A 17,765-nucleotide genomic window follows, 5' to 3' on the forward strand; every position below is an offset into this window, starting at 1 on the left:
GGGGGGGGGGGGGTGGCATCAATTTCCAGTTGGGAAGCTTGTGCTTTTTCAAAACGGTATGACCTAAAATTTAGTAGTGAAAGTATTTTTGGATAATGGGTGAGAAAGCTCTGAGGGCTCTGCTTGGGAGTAATGAAGAAGCATAGATTATCGACAAATCCTTATTTCTGAGAGTACCCACTGGAGCAATTTTGTACCTAGTGTCAGTTGAAGCCAAAGCCCTGATCTGTATTATTTGTTGTGATGTACTTTAAAATCTCCTAAAAAAAAAAAAAAATCCAGTAGGTGATTGTGAATCTGTGGTTTAGTGTCCTTGTTACTGTAAGGACTAGCCCAAAGGTATGACAGGCTGTGCAGCTGGAATGAGCTTCACATGGCAGGTGCAGCAGCATGCAGTAGGTTTGTAATTTGGCTCCTCTGACTTGGTGCAGTCAGGGAATTAGAAGCTTTTCTTGCTCTTTGCATTTGCTTCTCTTCTCGGGTCTATGCATTAGACTATGCTCTGTGACACCTCTGCTGTCTTACTGTGCACCACTCTAAAGCCAGCACCTAAGAACACCACCACGGTTATGTCTTTTATTTTCTTGCACGGAGTGAGGTTTCTTTAACAGGCCACTGGAAGAGGAAGTGAAGCTCAGAGTACAGGTAAACTGGGTATGGTAAAACTTGCTAATAGCTTGTGGGAAGAATGGCTGTGGGTGAGCGCTGTCCTGCAGGGCACAAGAGGGTGCTGTGCCCTTAGCTGAACCCCTTCTCTAGTGGTACAGGTTACTGTAACTGACTGATGCAAATAAAAGATTAAAGTAGTAAAGCTTTAATATCTTATTAGATAGCAAGACGACGACTCTGCAAAGCTTTCTATCCAAAATGTCCTGAAATGTCTGGCAAGTCAATGAAGCTTCAGAAAGATTCAAGAGAATTTCTATGCTGCAAGGGCAACAGATGTACAGAAACAAGCGGTAGCTAACGAATGAATAAAGCCAAAATGAAACAGGAAACATTATACAGAGAAAGACAGGTCAGGAAGAAACTCTGAAATCTAAGGCAGCAAGAGAAAGGTGTCAGAGCATGGCAGGTGGCCTGGTGTAGCTGAAGATCAATGCTGTTACATGTGAGCAGGGAAACTCTGTCTGCCTGGATGCTGTGGGAGCAGGGCTGATGGACAAACCTCCAGGATACCTGTCCCTAAACATCCTGACCTTAAGAGCAACATCTAGTATCCTGCCAACCCCTTTGCAAACATCTCAGACAGGAAAGCTCCACATTGCACACCACTTACGAGCGTACAGAATAAGCTGTGAAGATAGCGTTGCTTACGGCACTTTCCCTGCAGCAGTTAATGTGTAAAGAACACAGGTGAGCAGCTGAGCAAATGGAATGTCTGCTGCTTGCAGAAAGGAGAAGTAGTTCTAGCAAGGGGGTGGAATTTTCAGAGAACTGAAGTCCTGTTCCTTCCCCTGCAACTAACATGTTCTTGGATCTCTCACAAATTGTGCCTTATTGTCTGTAGTCTCCCATCTGTGAAACAGGCATAACAACGCTGAGGCATCTTTGGGAAGAAAATGCCAGTCTGATTCTGCACACTTGATAGAAAAAGGGGGAGGAGCCATAGAGATCCTTAAGTCCTGTGTATTGATAACTTCACTAGATGGAGAGGTAGATCTTGACATATGAAGTCATTGCTACAAGATACCAAGTCAGTTCTGCTTTTCTGTGGTAGGAACAGCTTTATCTCTGACCTAAAGCCTTAATTGAATTAGGGGCAGAAAACCCAGTAAATTACAGCAGAGCAAGTGTTTGCAATGTACAGCCTTAAAAGTTTACAAAGCATCAATTCTCCATAAGAAACACCAGTTGCAGTTACTTGTTGAAGCTGATTCATTGACTCCTGATTGCCAGAGTCATTTTGCATGTGTGGGTTTTTTATTCAGAGGTGGCCTATCAAACTTGTGCTTCCTCTGTAAAGGGAAATATTTTAAATAACCATCTCAGGAATTTACTGGGCTTTGTCCTGATGGTTTATAGAGGCAGCTGTGCCCATTGCCTTCTGGGCAGTGTTTTAAAAGCAATTTAAGACATGAAAGACGCCTTGAGCCAGATACGTGTTTATGGGAGGGATCTAGAGGCTGGCTGGAGGTGCCTTAGCTAAGAGACCTATGAATTAGAAACAAGGTGTGTTGCAAAATGTGAGTGGTGTTCAAAGGTATAACCCTTCCTGGCATGTTCCGTTCCGAACAGCAGTTCACAGAATTGCTGAGGTTGGAAGAGACCTCCAGAAAGCGTCTTGTCCAGTCCCCCTGCGCAGGCAGGCAGAACGACTTTCCCAATGTCCTCTCCAGCTGGGTTTTGAAAATCTTGGCAGGTGGAGACTCCACAACCTTTCTGGGCAACCTGTTCCACTCTCTGACCAGCTTCACAGTAAAAGAAGCGCTTTCTTGTGTTCAGATGTTTTTAATCTGTGCCCATAGCCCCTTTTTCTGTCAGTGGGCTCTATTGAGAACAGTCTGTCTCCCTTCTCGTTCCCTCCCAGCAGTTCAGAGGAGAGGTTGATGACACAGGTTTCACTATCTGAGTTTAAGTGCAGGCATCTTGGAGGATAGACTATCTTAGGGGGAACCTTTTGTACACCGTCCTGGATGAAAGATACTCTGAATTCAGTTATGAAATGTAACCTTAAATTGAGATTACTGGCCTCTCTGTGACCTAGGAATGAGCTTTCCAAAGGTCTGTGCTCTCATCTTCAGGACACATGGACCCAAATACAGTCTGTCTCTTTAGACAAATCTTGGTGTGGCCCAAGCACTGGAGTCCCATTTCTGTCTGCTTATGCAACATGTTTAAAGAGGGAGGGATGGAGTTAAAAGTTAAGCTTGCAGCTGGCAGAGGACTTGCCTTTCTGGGTGTGGATTTGGGGATGTCAAAAACACAGATGCCTTGTTGCAACATCATCTCTACTCTCTCACGGGAGACAGCTTGATTGTCAAGTATTTCAGCCCTCTGAAAATGAAGAAAATCTGTTCAGTTTTAACTAGCCAAAGATTTGATCCACATTTTGCACTTTTGTGTGGCCCAACAGATATTACTGATGCCATACCAGAACAGCTACTTTATAATCACTAAAGCAGGAAGGAAACCCCCCTTACTCTTGAGACCACATTCCGTGTTGCTACACTAGGTTATACTTCTTGGTTAAAAGATGATGAGTCGTTTAAGTAATGTTACCACGCTGGCTTTAAAAGCTGAGAGGGCATCCAGAAACGGCAGAAGTCAGTGCTCCTTCTCGTTGGGCTCACCACTCCCCACCCCCCCCACCTTGCTGCTCTTCTCTCCCTTTTTTACAGAGAAACAGAACACAGTCCTTAGCAGGCAACCAGGACGCTTCCCTGACCCTGACTTGCATTTCTGTAGGGTACTGGTCACCTTGATGTAGGCTCCTGTGAGAAACAAAATAAGTGATTCCATCGGGGTTTGTTACCTGAAGGGCTGCTTAAGGATGAGCTGTTGCTGTCAGAGTCACAGGATCAGGTGTGATTTTTCCTGTTCGCTGGAATATCCAGCGAATATGCAAACAGGCTTTCAGCTTTTTTTAGCTCACGAAAGCAAGGGAGTCCTTTGAAAGATCCTCCGTTCACCCAATCATCGCCTTCCCTTGCACTGTACAGCATTAGAATATTCTGACAGTGTAAATCCTCACATTTGCCTCCCTCCCTCCTCCCTTCAGTCACTCTCCCTCCCCCTCCCCAGCCGGCTGCTATCGGATCTGTGATGATATGTGATCTCCTGGATACAATCACACACACACACACAAGTACCAGGCACTGCTGCTCAGCTGAGCAAAATGTCTTTCTCTTAGAAGTGGTGCTCATCACAGCTTTCCAATCCTTGACGATGTGGCCATGCTTTCCTTTCTGCCTTCTGCCTTCTTCTGTCTTTGCCTGCCTGCTTTTCTTGCCCGTGGGTCATTTTTGCCCTGCTGTCTGTAGCTGTATGGACTACCACACCATAGATTGCCGGGATCAAGGACTCCCGAGTGTTCCTAATCCATTTCCACTGGATGTTCGGAAACTTCTTATAGCTGATAACAACATTCAGGCGATACCAGCTGATTTCTTTATATTTTATGGAGATCTAGTCTATTTGGACTTCAGGAACAATTCCCTCACCTCTTTAGAAGAGGGCACTTTTAGCAGTTCTACCAAACTGGTGTATTTAGACTTAAGCTACAATAACTTAACACAGCTTGATGCTGGGATATTCAAATCAGCAGAAAAACTGATAAAATTGAGCCTTGGAAACAATAACCTGGTGGATGTGGATGAGGCTGCTTTTGAGAACCTGGAACAGCTCCAAGTGTTAGAATTGAATGACAATAACTTACAGAGCTTGAATGTGGCAGCCCTAGAAGCGCTTCCCTCCCTGCGGACGATACGCTTAGAGGGCAACCCTTGGGTCTGTGACTGTGACTTTGCCAATCTTTTCAGCTGGATACAGGACAATGCGTCTAAGCTCCAGAAAGGTAACCTCGGTGCCTGACAGCGCAGTATGTCTGTTTGTCTGTCTGTGTCTTGGAGGGAAGGAGGGTTCTTTGTCAAATTGTCTGTGTGCTGCCTGCAGTGACCCAAACAGCTTTTCGGTCAAATTGTAAGTGCATGCTTTCAACAAATGGGTCCGTTAAAACCATGCTGGCTCCTTTTTAGCAGCAGGTTCCTCCTCCCAGTTAAGAAATAAAATTTAAAAATTAAGCCCTAGTAATTTTGATTTATAGACTGAACTTATAAAGGCAGTGAAAGGAGCTTTTCAAATTCATTCAGCCCAGAGCTCATTCTCTTCCAGACTGCATTTTTGTCTGGTAAATATATTTTCTATAGTAAGCCCTTTGAGCAGCTAAATATTCTGTACCATCCCCTTAGAACTGATTTTTCTCTCCTTTTACTCATCAGCTATAAAGCTGCTACAAAAGAGTTAAATCCCTATTTTATGCAACTGTGATTGTCAGACCTTTCCTGGAAGCATTTTGTTGTGATACTCTGAGGCTCTCTTCAGTAGCTTTATTTTGACTCTTTTCGTTAAAATAGCACTGCTTCCAGTATTAGATACACTTGAAATGGCTCTGGAACACACCAAGATGCAGGACACACAGTTCTGGTGTTTGCGCCAGTAATTTTCAGAAAAGCATGGAGAGGAGGAGAGGACTGCCCTGTATAGGGAGTCCGGACTCTTTTTCAAGCTTCCCACCTGACCGCAAAGCCCCTCTCCATCCAGCCTTAGCAGGAGACAATCTTGCAGTTCGTGCCTCCCAACAAGCACTAGGGCATCAGCTCATGTCACTGAGCTGCCCAACTGCTCAGAGCAGAACTTTGTAAGGGCTGGGGAGGATATGCAAGTACTACCTGAGGTGAAATCACTGGTGTCTGGGCTCTGTCTGAGGGGGGATGTCTGTGCAGAAGATGGTGAGAGCTAAAAGGCTGATGAAGAGCCCAGGAGAACGGGTGGAGGTCAATTAACTGTTTCTTTGAATTCAGACAGAAAAGGAGAAAAACAGGGAGACTATAAACTTCAGTGGCCTTTCCTCTTCTTTCTTGATTATCAGTCTGTAGTCACTTACTCAAGTTCTTCCTCTGCTCGTGACCCTGGGTAGCAGTTTTTTAATATACTCATCTAGGTTGCCCTAAATAATCTTAGCTGTAAACGAGCTGTTTTAAGAAGCCATTGGAGGGAAAAGTGTGGAGTTTTTCCTTGAAACTTTCATTGTGACTCCTTATAAACCAAACCTGGGCCTGTTCTCCCACCTCCCCTCACGCTTTAGCTAAAGTTTACTCTATTTGGAAGACGTATTTGCCCATCTCACGCTAATTATCCTTCCACTTTCCCTGTGCTTTCCATCTCTTTTAATGAACTTACAATTCCTTCCCCTTTACCCAGACTGAGTCTGTTCAGTTTGAGGTCTGCTCAGCCATTGTCACTGGGAGGGTGGTGAGGCACTGGCACAGGCTGCCCAGAGAGGTGGTATATGCCCTGCAAGTGTTCAAGGCCAGGTTGGACGAGGCTTTGGGCAACTTGACCTAGTGGAAGGTGTCACTGCCCATGGCAAGGAGGTTGGAAGTAGATGATCTTTAAGGCCCCTTCCAACCCAAACTGTTCTGCAATCACTTTTCCACTCCGTCAGTGTTTTAAAGAGTAGCTGAACTTACATCTGGAAATTTCAAGTGATGGAGCTTTCCTATACTATTGGCAGTGTTCCCCAGTGTCTTACAAGCCTAGCGATGCTTTCTCACCGCACTTTCATCTGCAATTTTCAGCTACATAACTAAAAAATTCCTAGCTCGTCTGAATCTTCCAACCTTTCAGTGTAATTTTATTTGGGAATTCAGGGAGGGAAGGAACAAATATTCAAAGGGTTGGTTTTATCAGAGCTGTCCCTGTGACATGGCCTGAGCAAATTATTTGCATTTGTTTCCAGGAGCAAGTCCGCTGGTATCTTCACAGCCAGTCACATCAGTGAGATTCAGTGTGTGTATGCAGAAAAGCGTGCGAGGTCAGCGTTTTCGTTGCTGCTCGTGAGCTGCTGCCACACAAATACTGGCTGTCTCCTTTGATAAACTAGCAAAGCATTATTCATGGAGGTGAGGGCAAAATTAAACCCAAAAAGGAAGGACTGTCTCAGTGACATTTTACAACCATATGGCCAAAATAAAGTGCCTTTCAAAACAGCTTTTGGAATGTCAGTATAAAACTAATTCTGAGTTATAACTTGATTGCATTTTATATCCACCTTTTAGTGATGCCACAAAATGATACCCATTAGGAACTAATCACATTAGTGTTACTTGTCTGGTTATACTTGTCCGGTTGTACTTGTCCAAAGCCACATTTGCCCGGCCTTTCCTGAGAAGGGTGGGAAGAGCCACTCACCGAAAGACTGAGCGTCCGAACTCCCTTAAAGGCTGGAGGCAGAACTGTTCTTGCAGCAGACACATCAAGATAAGTAGGGCAGGAGGCATTAGGTCTGAAAGTACAGCAAAAGAAAGAGGGATACATTTTCAGGGCCCAGGAGAAGAGCTTAGTTATCTTGGACACATGCTTTGCCTTTGTAATTCTGCAGCAGCTCCAGCATTTGCATTGCATGGCCTATATAAATGGGAAACAGCAGGAAGGAGAAAGGAGTTGCCTGGTGTTTTTCTTCTCTTGGTTCTCTTTAGGAATAAACTGTGATTAGCAGTGCAGAACGGCTCCACGACAGATTGAAGTTGCCCAGCCTTTAAATGGCAGCCTTTGTAACCTGGATTTACTGAGAAGGGAAGCAGCATGGAAGGGCGAATGACAATCAGCTTGCATCTCTGATCTCCTTTCACGAAGAGTACAAAGCAGTGTAAAGAAACTAAAGGCTCCCAACAGTGTCGTGTTTCTTATGCTGGTTTGGGATGCTTCTGAGTGGGTTAGACAAGACAGGATATGCCAAAGCAGAAAAGCAACGTGTTCTAAACAGCCTGTGAATGGACGAGGATCCTGGGCTGCCGTAGGCAAGTGAACACACCAGTCCCTCAGGGTTCAGAACTGGTATCGATAAACTGGAGGTAAATGCTGGGGAAGTACACTGACAGATTCAGATGCTGGGCATTCATTTTGATTCCTCACTTTAATGTGAGGAATAGTTTAAAGGAATAGTTTAATGTGCCCTGTCTACGTGTCTAAGAGAAATCACTCAAACTGTTAACTATTTACTTAGCCCAGCCACTGCTCCGCCTAATTTTATCGCTGCAGTAAAATGGCACCTTAGTCAAAGACACCCTTGCTTTGTGCAAAAGAAATACCAAGTTGATTTAAAAATTGGGGTCCATTAATTGATCCTGAAGATGCCTACTTGTGTAAGGCATCTGGAGAACTCGGTGGTCTGACCAAAAGCCATACTTCAGCTCATTAGTTTTGCAAAAGCCAGTTCTATTTTCTTTCTGGCATGCTACCAGAGACAGCTTGTGAAGTTATAACTTATGCTGACCTGTCTGACGGTAAAGCCTCTTCCCAGCTGAGCTGCCTTTGCACATCTCACTTGTCGCTTCACACAAACAGCTGGGATTTGAGTCATTTCACAGATTCCAGCATTTATTCATTTAACCTAAATTAACTGGCTTACCTGGCAGTAAGTGAATACTCTCACACAGCAGATTTGCAGGCAGTCCTGTGAAAGAGACTGCACTAGAAGTTTTGCAGTTAAACTCAGCACTTCAAAACTGCAAACGTTTTTATAATTGTAAAGAGATTAAAATATTAAATAAAATACTAAAGCCAGTATTTTCATATACTCAAACCAAATGACATTTTTCCCCCTTTCATTTGGTTATTAGTTGATTAAAAACAGATTAGTGTTCTGCAAAGTAGACAAAGGAACTGTGAAGATTAGTGGAAAGGTAGTAAGTGGAGAATATATAAGTTTTTCTTGTTTCTAGAGAAGTGTTCCCTATGGTTCAGAATGGTTGAGTTATAAAACTTCAGGTTTTCTGTAGAAGGGTGTTTGATTTTTGTCTGAACAGCAGCATGGCAGCCAATGATTTGAATTAAAAGCTTCCCATTAGGAAAAACATGGAGATTAAGAATATTGGGTGAGGTTTTGGAAATAGAAAACTGTAAAGACTGTCACAAAGTTCTGCTCCTGGGGTGGGGGGCAATGCAGATTCTCAGAACAACAAATTCTGTTTGAAACTCAGGGCTCATCCAGCAAAAGGTGGTTGCTGGTGCACATGACCTACAGAACTAAGGTTTGTGAACGCTTCCATTTCAGTGTTTGAATACGAATGGCTTTGATGGAGTCAATCTTTGAAAGGTGCTGTTTTGAAGTAGCGCATAGCACTGTGAAAGACTGTTCTGGAACCCCTCTGAGATCTCTTGTTAATAAAGGGATTGGATTCAGATAACGCGTGTAACAAATACGAGTGGTCTGCAGCGGCTGCACTGAAGTGCTCTGTAGAGATCTTTGCTCCTGATTTTTACTTCTTGAGGATGTGCTTTGGGCAGCTGTGCCTGTGACCTTGTTTGCTAATGACTAATGCAATTTCAACATTACTTTTGCATAGAGTTTAAGTATTTCTTGGAGTGTGACTGCAGTGTCTCCTTTGTCATCTTGCTCTCATTTTGCTTTTTTCTCTTTCTTATTATCTTTGGGAAAAACCTTTTGGGGAAGTTGTGAGGAGTTTCTGGGATTGCAAGAAAGTGTCTGCTTTGTGCTAGGTGCAATGGTGTTTTCTCAACCTCTTGTGTTTAATACATACTCTATTTAAGTTCCCCACTATCCATTGCAAGAATGAAATATATTGATGTGCTCTAAAACAGTGTTAGACTTTTAGCAGTTTGATAAGGTTTAGACTGAGCATTTTTATGGGTATCCTGGATATACTGATAATTCCCAAAAGACTTGAAAAATACCGTCAGAATTGGCCAGTGACAGAATTCAAAATAGATTTGTGCTGCCTGTGTGATAAAGGAAATAGACATTCGGAGTGTTTGAAATTAAAGTGAGGATCAGTGTTCAGTGTCACACTTCCCTGTTACAGAGGGGATTAGCTGGCACAGTGTCAGTGCACCATCCTGAATACTCATGTTTGTGTTCACGCCACTCGTAAAAGAAGCCTGAAGACAGAACTAGTTGCACTTGCAGAACTGTGTCCAAACCTAAAGCCAGGTTTGGTTGATCTTTACTGGAAGTGGCAGGAAATTTGTGTTCACGCCACTCGTAAAAGAAGCCTGAAGACAGAACTAGTTGCACTTGCAGAACTGTGTCCAAACCTAAAGCCAGGTTTGGTTGATCTTTACTGGAAGTTGCAGCAAATCTCATGTCACAATACAAAGGCTGTAGCTAGGACTGTGTTTTCTTCTTCATTTGGAAAGCTGGGCACAAGACAGTATTTTTAAGGTACCCAAAGGGGGCTTAGTGCCAGTACTGATACAGATGCTATTTAGCTACTTTCAAGACTTCGCTCGCTAGTACCTCCTCAGTGTGGGTGGATAGGGATGGTTTGAAGTGGTGTGTTTCCAGGTAAAGACTGCCTGTGTGAAAGAGTAGAAAGATGGTAATGAGAGGAGGCAGGAAAAAAATGAGACTGAAAGCACCCTTCTGGAGCAGGAAACTGGACTGAAAGCCGTGCTAAAATCAGTCATGAGAGTCAGAAGGGAATCCGTGTAGTGAGAACAACGGGATGGTTTTTGTAAGCCTGGTCAAAAAAGCTGTGCCGTGAGCTGATCGTCCTTTACTTCTCAGGCTCTTTCTACAATCCTATTCCAATCTAAGACCTATTACTAAACTTACTCTGTAAATAAAAATGTCTTGATTAGTCCAGGCTTTTATAGTAGCCCTGTGCTCACTAAAAATGTTAAACATTGTCTTCAAAACAAAGTATCAGAATTACATGAGAGGACAGGGTTCCTCTGACCTTCTAACCTAACTAAAAGCCAGTGAAACAAGTGGGCATTTTAAGTCCTCTTGACTTACCACTAATGAGTATTCAGCACCTACCACTAATCAGTACCTACTTATTCATCTCTGTGTAGAGAAGACTGCCTTAACTTCGTGTACTAATTAGAACCAAAGCAAGCTTCAGCTCAAAAGGACAGGCTGTTCCGTCCATTACAGCAGTCGCTTCTTCCCAAGCATCCTGCACATGCTGGCACATCCTAGTACAGAACAAAATATCCCATTTCTTTTAAAGGAATTAAAAGCTTAAGACATTTCACACATTCAGCAGCTTTTACTCTGTTCAAGCACAAACTCCTGACACAAATTAGACTCCTTAACAAGCACATCAAATCTGCTTCTATATAGACATATATATAAATACATGATTGGATATCCTAGTTGTGATCTGACTGCCGCTGGCTTTTTACTCTTTCTTCCATCTTGAGGGTTTCTGGAGCACTTCCATCTTTCATAGACTTGAAAATGTGAGGACAGTGTTTGCAGATGTGGTCATCTAATGTTAAATTCTATGTTCAGGTGTTGACTCCTGTAAACACATGTATCTTTTCTTTTTAAAAACATACTTCTCCTTTTAACAGGAATTCTAGTTCTAGAATTGTAGCATTTTCACACTTCCCATGTTTCTTAGACAACCTATACCTCAGGGTACAGACCTCTACTTTCATCTTACTGTTTTATTTTAATCTTGAGTCAAGCCTATGTAGCATCTAGCACCTGTCCCTTGACTTGGACTTCAAAGCATTCCCTTCTTCAAAGCAAGCACCACATTACAGCCTGCCAGTGTAGTACATCTGCTTTTTCAGATGACGCAGCAGAAAGTGCTGTCCTTGGGACAGCTGGAGTTATCGCAGATAATGTGATGCCCCTGACCAAAATAACCTAAGCTATATATTTATAACTCACATTTGTTATTTCACTTGCAGGTTTGGTATGAAGAAGCAACTCTTTGAATATGTTGTGGGAGCAATGAGAGATACATAACTATCATCAAAGGTTTTCTTGCTGCAGCAAAGCACTAAATATCAAACTTGAGATATGCTTTACAAGAAGACTGGCTTGTGTTTTAACAGAATAAATTTGAACAGGTTCTATAGGATAAAAAAACCCAAAACCAACAACCAAAAAAACCACACACACACAAAAAACCCCCAAACAATTAAAATAATACTGTTGTCGTGTGTGGAAGTAGAGCACTGAGGTTAGCTGGCACTCTCCTGTCCTCTGGAAGTATTGTGTGTGGGGAAGGTAATTCGAGCCAGTCTATATGCAATGGAATCACTCAGAGGAAAAAAACCCCACACCTTGTATTAATACTGATCACTTTATAGAAGCCAGGCTTTGTTAATTGTTCATGCAGAGGGGGTATGATGAGCTGGGATTACTTCTTGCACAAGCAAGGAACAAGTTTGGCTCTGTTGCTAGGCGTGAATGCGATAGGACAGGGGAATACAGAACGTCCCTTCTCCACACACGCTGGATTCTTGTGTTATAAGGAGAACCTGCTGTAAGGAAAGTAACATACTGCTGTGGAAGGAAGCAGGTGGTGAAATGGTATTGTTCATATGTCATCTAAGCAGGCGTGCAAGTTACCCTCTGATTATGACGTTTTCAGGGAAGCAGCCAGGAGCTCTGGTGCAATGTCCACTGCATTGGCTTTGGGAGGAGAAATTCCTTGTACCACCAGAGATACAGCTGCTATCTTACTACTGTTCTAGATGAACAGTGAGGTCCAAATTGTCTTTGAAGTCAAAGGAAAAGCTTCTGTTAACTCTATTGAGTTTTGCTGTCATGACACAGCACAGAAAAACTGAACGAGATTGACGCGTGAATGTTCCCCTGTTCCTCTGACACTGGCACTGTAGTCCTAGGGTGCTTCCAGCACAATTTTGGCAGCTGGCCTTGTGCCTGGGTGGGAGAGGTCAGTTCATTCCAGTTTTATTGGAAAGATGTTCCATACAGAGGGTGGCTGAAAGGATAGCTGGGAGCTAGCCAGGCCTCTACACTGGCCCCTGGCTTATGATGCTGTATTTTGCTTATTGACATCTATTATTCTCAATGACTAAATTCTGTAAAAACCTGGGGCTAATCTACCACATTGGAGTGTCACAGAATAAAGCGAGGAGAGAATTCCCATCTCATCTATTTGGCTTGAGACAGTGACCTAGACTCCGGTTCCCATGTCTGTGTGAAGAGCTTTTTCATTTCTTGTTATTGTACAATCAGACTCAATATTGTTGTAAGTACACTGATTCTCAGAGCAAGAAATACCTCCTAAGCAATGTGGTATGTTGCAGATTCTTTTCTCTCTGTATTCTGTGTGTTGTGCTGCTAGGTGAAAGCATCTGGGAAACAGGAATAGGGGCTCGGTCTTGATCCATGACAAAACTGCTGGTGATAACGGTGATGAATTGGACTCTTTTCAATCTCTAGGATCCTGAGCAAATACTACCATATTATTTCTAGGGATGAGGGCTGTAGGATGTAGAACGGCTTAGAACAATAGCTTCGTTTTGGATTCAACTTTCCTCTTTTTCCCTAATACATTCTTTCTGCTTCCTTCCTCATGGAAGCTTAGATCCGGTGCTCCAGCTCATCAAGGCTGCTCCAGCACAGAGGTCATTTTAAAAGCTGGCAGGTGAGGACACCAGAGAATTTGTTTTGCAGTTGCTCAAATAGAAATAGAAAACATGGAATTGTTTGTGCCCTCCTCCTTTAGACACACTGCGAGCATGGCTGAGCTGCTATGAAATCTGCAGTTCTCAGCAGGTCACAGCAGCTATTACAGTGGCTTGTTTTTCAGAAACACCAGTTCTTGTGCTTGCTACAAGTGAAGTAGAATTTGGTTAGGTGCCATATTCACTTGGACCAGGGTTTTCTGCCAAAATACCGCAATGATCTCTTCCTGTTAGCAAATCCATTCTTCAAATGGATTTGTGATGTCACATTCATTTTCTGGCTGTTTCTACATGATTTTCCTCAGCTGTGAATGGAGCAGGAGTTGGGGGTGTGCAGTGAATTGTATGCTTTTACTGCCCAGTATCAATCTACACTCACCGTTTTTTAAATGTGTGGGGTTTTATTTTTGTTTTCGCTATGAAAGAACCCAGCTCTAGGCGTTCTTCAGTAATGCATGAGGACTAGTATCTGCCAGTCTGTGTGACAGAGAAAGAGGCAAAGCAGTGCATAGACAAAGAAGCATCCATTAACCCTGTTGGCTTTGACCAGAAGAAAAAGATAACTGCACTTTGGGAACTACGTGGGGGAAAAGTAGTGTAGAAGGCCCCGAGGAGTGGAAGGAACTTTAGTATCCCTGTTGCCCTGTTTTGGAGTCAGAATTTGTGTTCAGATGGAGTAGCTGGGAAGCGTTTCATGTCTCCAGACTTAGATGAGTCCAATATCTGACATTCACTTTTTAAAATCCTTGAAATCCATGCTCCCAGATCATACCTGACCTCCTGGGAGACTGAGGGTGAAATCACTTCATTTCCAGGAGTCATTCAAGGGGATTATGTAACGGCTGTTGGGTAGTGACAGATTTTGTTCGATTGCTTCCTGAATTTTGTACAAAACCCTAAAATTACCACTAAAACTTTTAGCCATTCAATCTCTGACTGGAGCAAGAGAAAGATTCATCAATGTTCCACTGATTTGTTTCCCTTTCCTCTTCTTTGCAGGTCTCCATGAAATTCAGTGTTCCCTGCCTGTAGAAAATAGAAGAATCTTTCTGAATGAATTATCTGAGGTCAGCTTTAGTGAATGCAAATTTAGCTTGTCATTGACGGACCTTTTTATCATCATCTTCTCTGGAGTCGCAGTCTCCATTGCTGCTATTCTATCAAGCTTCTTCTTAGCAACTCTAGTACACTGCTTCCAAAGATGTGCTCCCAGTAAAGATGACGATGATGATGAAGACAACAGTGAGGACTGAACTTAGTCTACATATTTAAATTTTCTTGGTTTATAAGTTACAAAATCATCAGCCAAAGTCTAGGAAGCAAACAAGTAGAGTAAAAGCTTTAAACGTGAATTACCTGAAATCACAGTGTGTAGGATCTCTGCTAATCTCATGAGTCACAGGTAGGAACTGCAGCTTGCATCGGCGACTGTTCACTTTGCTTATATGTGGGACCTGATGCAGTGAGACTGGGTTAATTTCTATCATCCTTAAACACTACATTGAAATTTGAAGATTGGAGGAAAAAGGGGGAAAGGCAAAAAATAAAGTTCCAGTGTTTTAAAAGACTAATTCACAGCTTCCAGATTGTATTTCCGATGAGATGCAGATTCCTGTAAGTGCTTAATAGCTTGTTCTAAATGCACTGTGAGAAGGACGGGCTAGATGGAGGCGTTTCAGCTGGACAGTACGGAAGCGATTTAAAATAGTGTCTTTCCTAGATCTAAGTAGTGGGTGGTTCTATTAAGCTCACAACTTTGTAAGTTATAAAATGCAATTAAAATTATTCCTAGAATTGTATTCTACATTATAGGAAGGTTGGCATTTTCTCTCTCCAAATGTTCTCTGCAAAGCTTCACCCTCCATTTAATGACAGCAGTTGCAGGCATCCTTCAGCCAAAAGAAACCGTTTCTATAACGAATACGATTCTAGGTCTGAGTCATCCACTGCAGCTGCCTGGCACCAATTTGGTCATGGCACAAATACTAAATATAACAAGGTTTTGCATTTTTAGATGCAAGGAAGTAAAGGATTTCCCTTCTCTAATGCTAGGCACAAGTAACTGTGTGGTATCCAGTCCCTTTAGTTATTTTAAAACACTAAGGACTATATTCTCCTCCTGATTATACTAGAGTAATGCAACTGGAGTGAGCACCGTGATCGAAATTGGCATCTGTATAAACAAGAGTGGAATCTGGCCCAAAATGTTTCTGACTGTGTTATAGATTTGTCAAAACTTGAACTCTTCTATATAATGGTAGATATTTTTGTTACAAATAAAAAAGACATTTATTACAAGAGATTTTTGGAATAGTGCTGGACAGCTTTTTAGGATAAGTATATTTTTAAAATATTTGTAATGGAAATATTTTTTTAAAGCTCTATTTAAAATATCTAGAGTAGCTGTGAGGGCTTAAAGTAATGAGTGACATAGTAATAAAATCTAAAGACTGTATGCTAGTATAAAAGACTTAGATCTGATAAAAAGTAGCATCTGTGTAACCACTGTACATGCTATTAGCTCTTAAAAAAACACTCTTTGGTTAAAATATATGCCTTGCTCAATTCATATGAATGGTTCCAAATCTCTTGTATCTGTTGTGCTAATTGTTCAGGCAGACAGGAGTGAATTACAATGCACACTGTGTGCACTGAGGGCTGATAGACAGGGCATGAGATGAGGACCCAGCGCTCCTGGGTGTTGTCCCCATCCGACAGTGATCAGCCAGAAGACCTTCAGCAAGTTGCTCTCTGTCTGTGCCTCGGTTTCACTACCTATAAAACGCAGGTCATAACTACTTACCTTTTTCAAGTGTTTTTGAGATATGCAGTGGGCGGGCACACACCAGGGCTGTGTATAATGACTGTATGTGATAGGCTAGAGCAGATATTATGCAGTAGGTCTAATCTGGTCTCATCAGTATGGCTTTGCTGCCATCAGTGGAGATACTCCATCAGCTACCAGAGTTTGCACGATGCTGAGGTCAAAACCAGGACAAGAGTGTGTCTGTTAGCTCTACAGCTTATTCAGTGTGATGTAATGCTGCTGTTAAGATGATTTTCTGAAAACACATTGAAACAGAAGTAGGACAGTGAGATGATATTCTGTATCAATACTGTCTTATTCTATTCTGATTCTTTCAAGAAAAATTATATGACTTTCACTGTGTAGTGCCATGATTACAAATAACACAAATATATTTATAATCTCAACTTGGGCTTACATGTTTGTTTGTATGTGGGTATGAAAAAAAGGAGAAAACCTGTGTCCGATTCTCTCATAAGCAGAGTTTTGTGATAAGGTTGGAAATACACAACTTGTTGCCTGCTGCAGTTCCTGAAATACGCTCCCTTTGCCACAAGTATGGACACGTCATCAACATTTTTATATTTAGGGCTGTGCAAATTGGTCACTTGTGGGACAAGAAACTGGGTCACACTTCTGTCTGCAAGTTTTAGTATGGGCTTAAAACTGCAACCAATTAGCAAAAGGATTTTCCTACCAGACTTTTCAGTGAGACATCAGTGAACATTTCAGCAAATGTCTGCCCTTCCTTTAGTAAAGAATATATGGGTTTGTTTCATTATCCTGTAATTTTGCATAGGTCACATCTCAAACTCAACTATTTTGACTGGGTTCTGCTCTTACTTGCAGGTTCGACTTACTGTGGTGCCTCAAAATGAAGATCTAGATTTATTTATAGTTTTGTAGCATTTTGTTCAACTCAAAGCCCTGAAAACAGTGATTGTATTTGGGACTTAGCACCTCTCAGAGCAGCAAGGAACAGACCAAGCTGACACCCACATAATCCAGTGCGAGGTGAAGAGCAAGGTTTAGTGAAGCTTTATTTACAAAGCTGCTATTCTGGATACTCCGTCACATCGAACTGACTTTGAAATGTATGGTTTTTTCGAGATAAACTTTAATGATATTTTCCCCTACTAAGTAATATATATTTCATAAGTATTGAGCTCATCCAGCGAGTAAATTTTATTGTAAGCATCAGCAGTTATCTACTATTAATATTGATTTTTGCATAATTCTAATTGCTAGTAAATGAGACAGAACTTGGATTTAGTTCTTAGAGGGATTTTTCTCGTTTACGTAATCTTCAGAGCAAAATCTTCTCCTATCGGAGTATTGCCCGCACTAGTGATAACCGTAATGACCCTCTGCAAAACTTGGAAAGCAGATGTCATTGTGAACAGAAAGTGGCCTGGAAGCTGCACTACTGTTGCAGTTTTACCCCCACGAGGGCAGTAACATGGAGGTAATCCCGTCTCCAGCTTTGTGGACATGGGAAGTGTTCCCATGTGAGGATGCTCCTGTGGGTGGGATCTAGTGAGTCTGCTCTCCTTCTCAGGCTGCGGTAACCCCGGTTAAGATTAGTGAAGTTACAGTGGTGCCAAGTTTAAGAGCTGAATTTAGCCAGCTCAGAAGCACTGCCTGCAGGCGATTATAAATGTGCAATAGAAAGCTTGTCCTCATTTACAATTTTCCTTCTAAAATGGCTTTACTGGTGGTATCTCTCGCTGTCAGAAAGGAGCAGACATTTTGCCTGCTTCAGGGGGAAGGAAAGATGCTATGTGTGACCCAGATAAAATGTCGCAGGCTCAAAGAGCCA

The 17,765-nt window shown here is 42.3% G+C and overlaps 1 protein-coding gene across 1 annotated transcript; it reads left to right on the forward strand.

The window, feature by feature from the left end:
- Positions 1–3,778: 3,778 nt before the first annotated feature.
- Positions 3,779–14,393, forward strand: LRRC38 (leucine rich repeat containing 38). The gene is made up of 2 exons (XM_010140570.1): positions 3,779–4,516; positions 14,140–14,393. The coding sequence occupies exons 1-2, from the start codon at positions 3,889–3,891 to the stop codon at positions 14,391–14,393; spliced, it is 882 nt and encodes a 293-aa protein (XP_010138872.1). The 5' UTR covers positions 3,779–3,888.
- The last annotated feature ends 3,372 nt before the right edge of the window (positions 14,394–17,765 follow it).

This window comes from Buceros rhinoceros, unplaced genomic scaffold (assembly GCF_000710305.1).
Source record: "Buceros rhinoceros silvestris isolate BGI_N320 unplaced genomic scaffold, ASM71030v1 scaffold6310, whole genome shotgun sequence".
NCBI lineage: Eukaryota > Metazoa > Chordata > Aves > Bucerotiformes > Bucerotidae > Buceros > Buceros rhinoceros.

Excerpts from the sequence above, each read along its gene's own strand:
- LRRC38 (XM_010140570.1), top strand. The coding sequence starts at position 3,889 with ATGTGGCCATGCTTTCCTTTCTGCCTTCTGCCTTCTTCTGTCTTTGCC. Across the intron at positions 4,517-14,139 it reads TGCGTCTAAGCTCCAGAAAG|GTCTCCATGAAATTCAGTGT; the intron begins GTAACCTCGGTG and ends TCTTCTTTGCAG.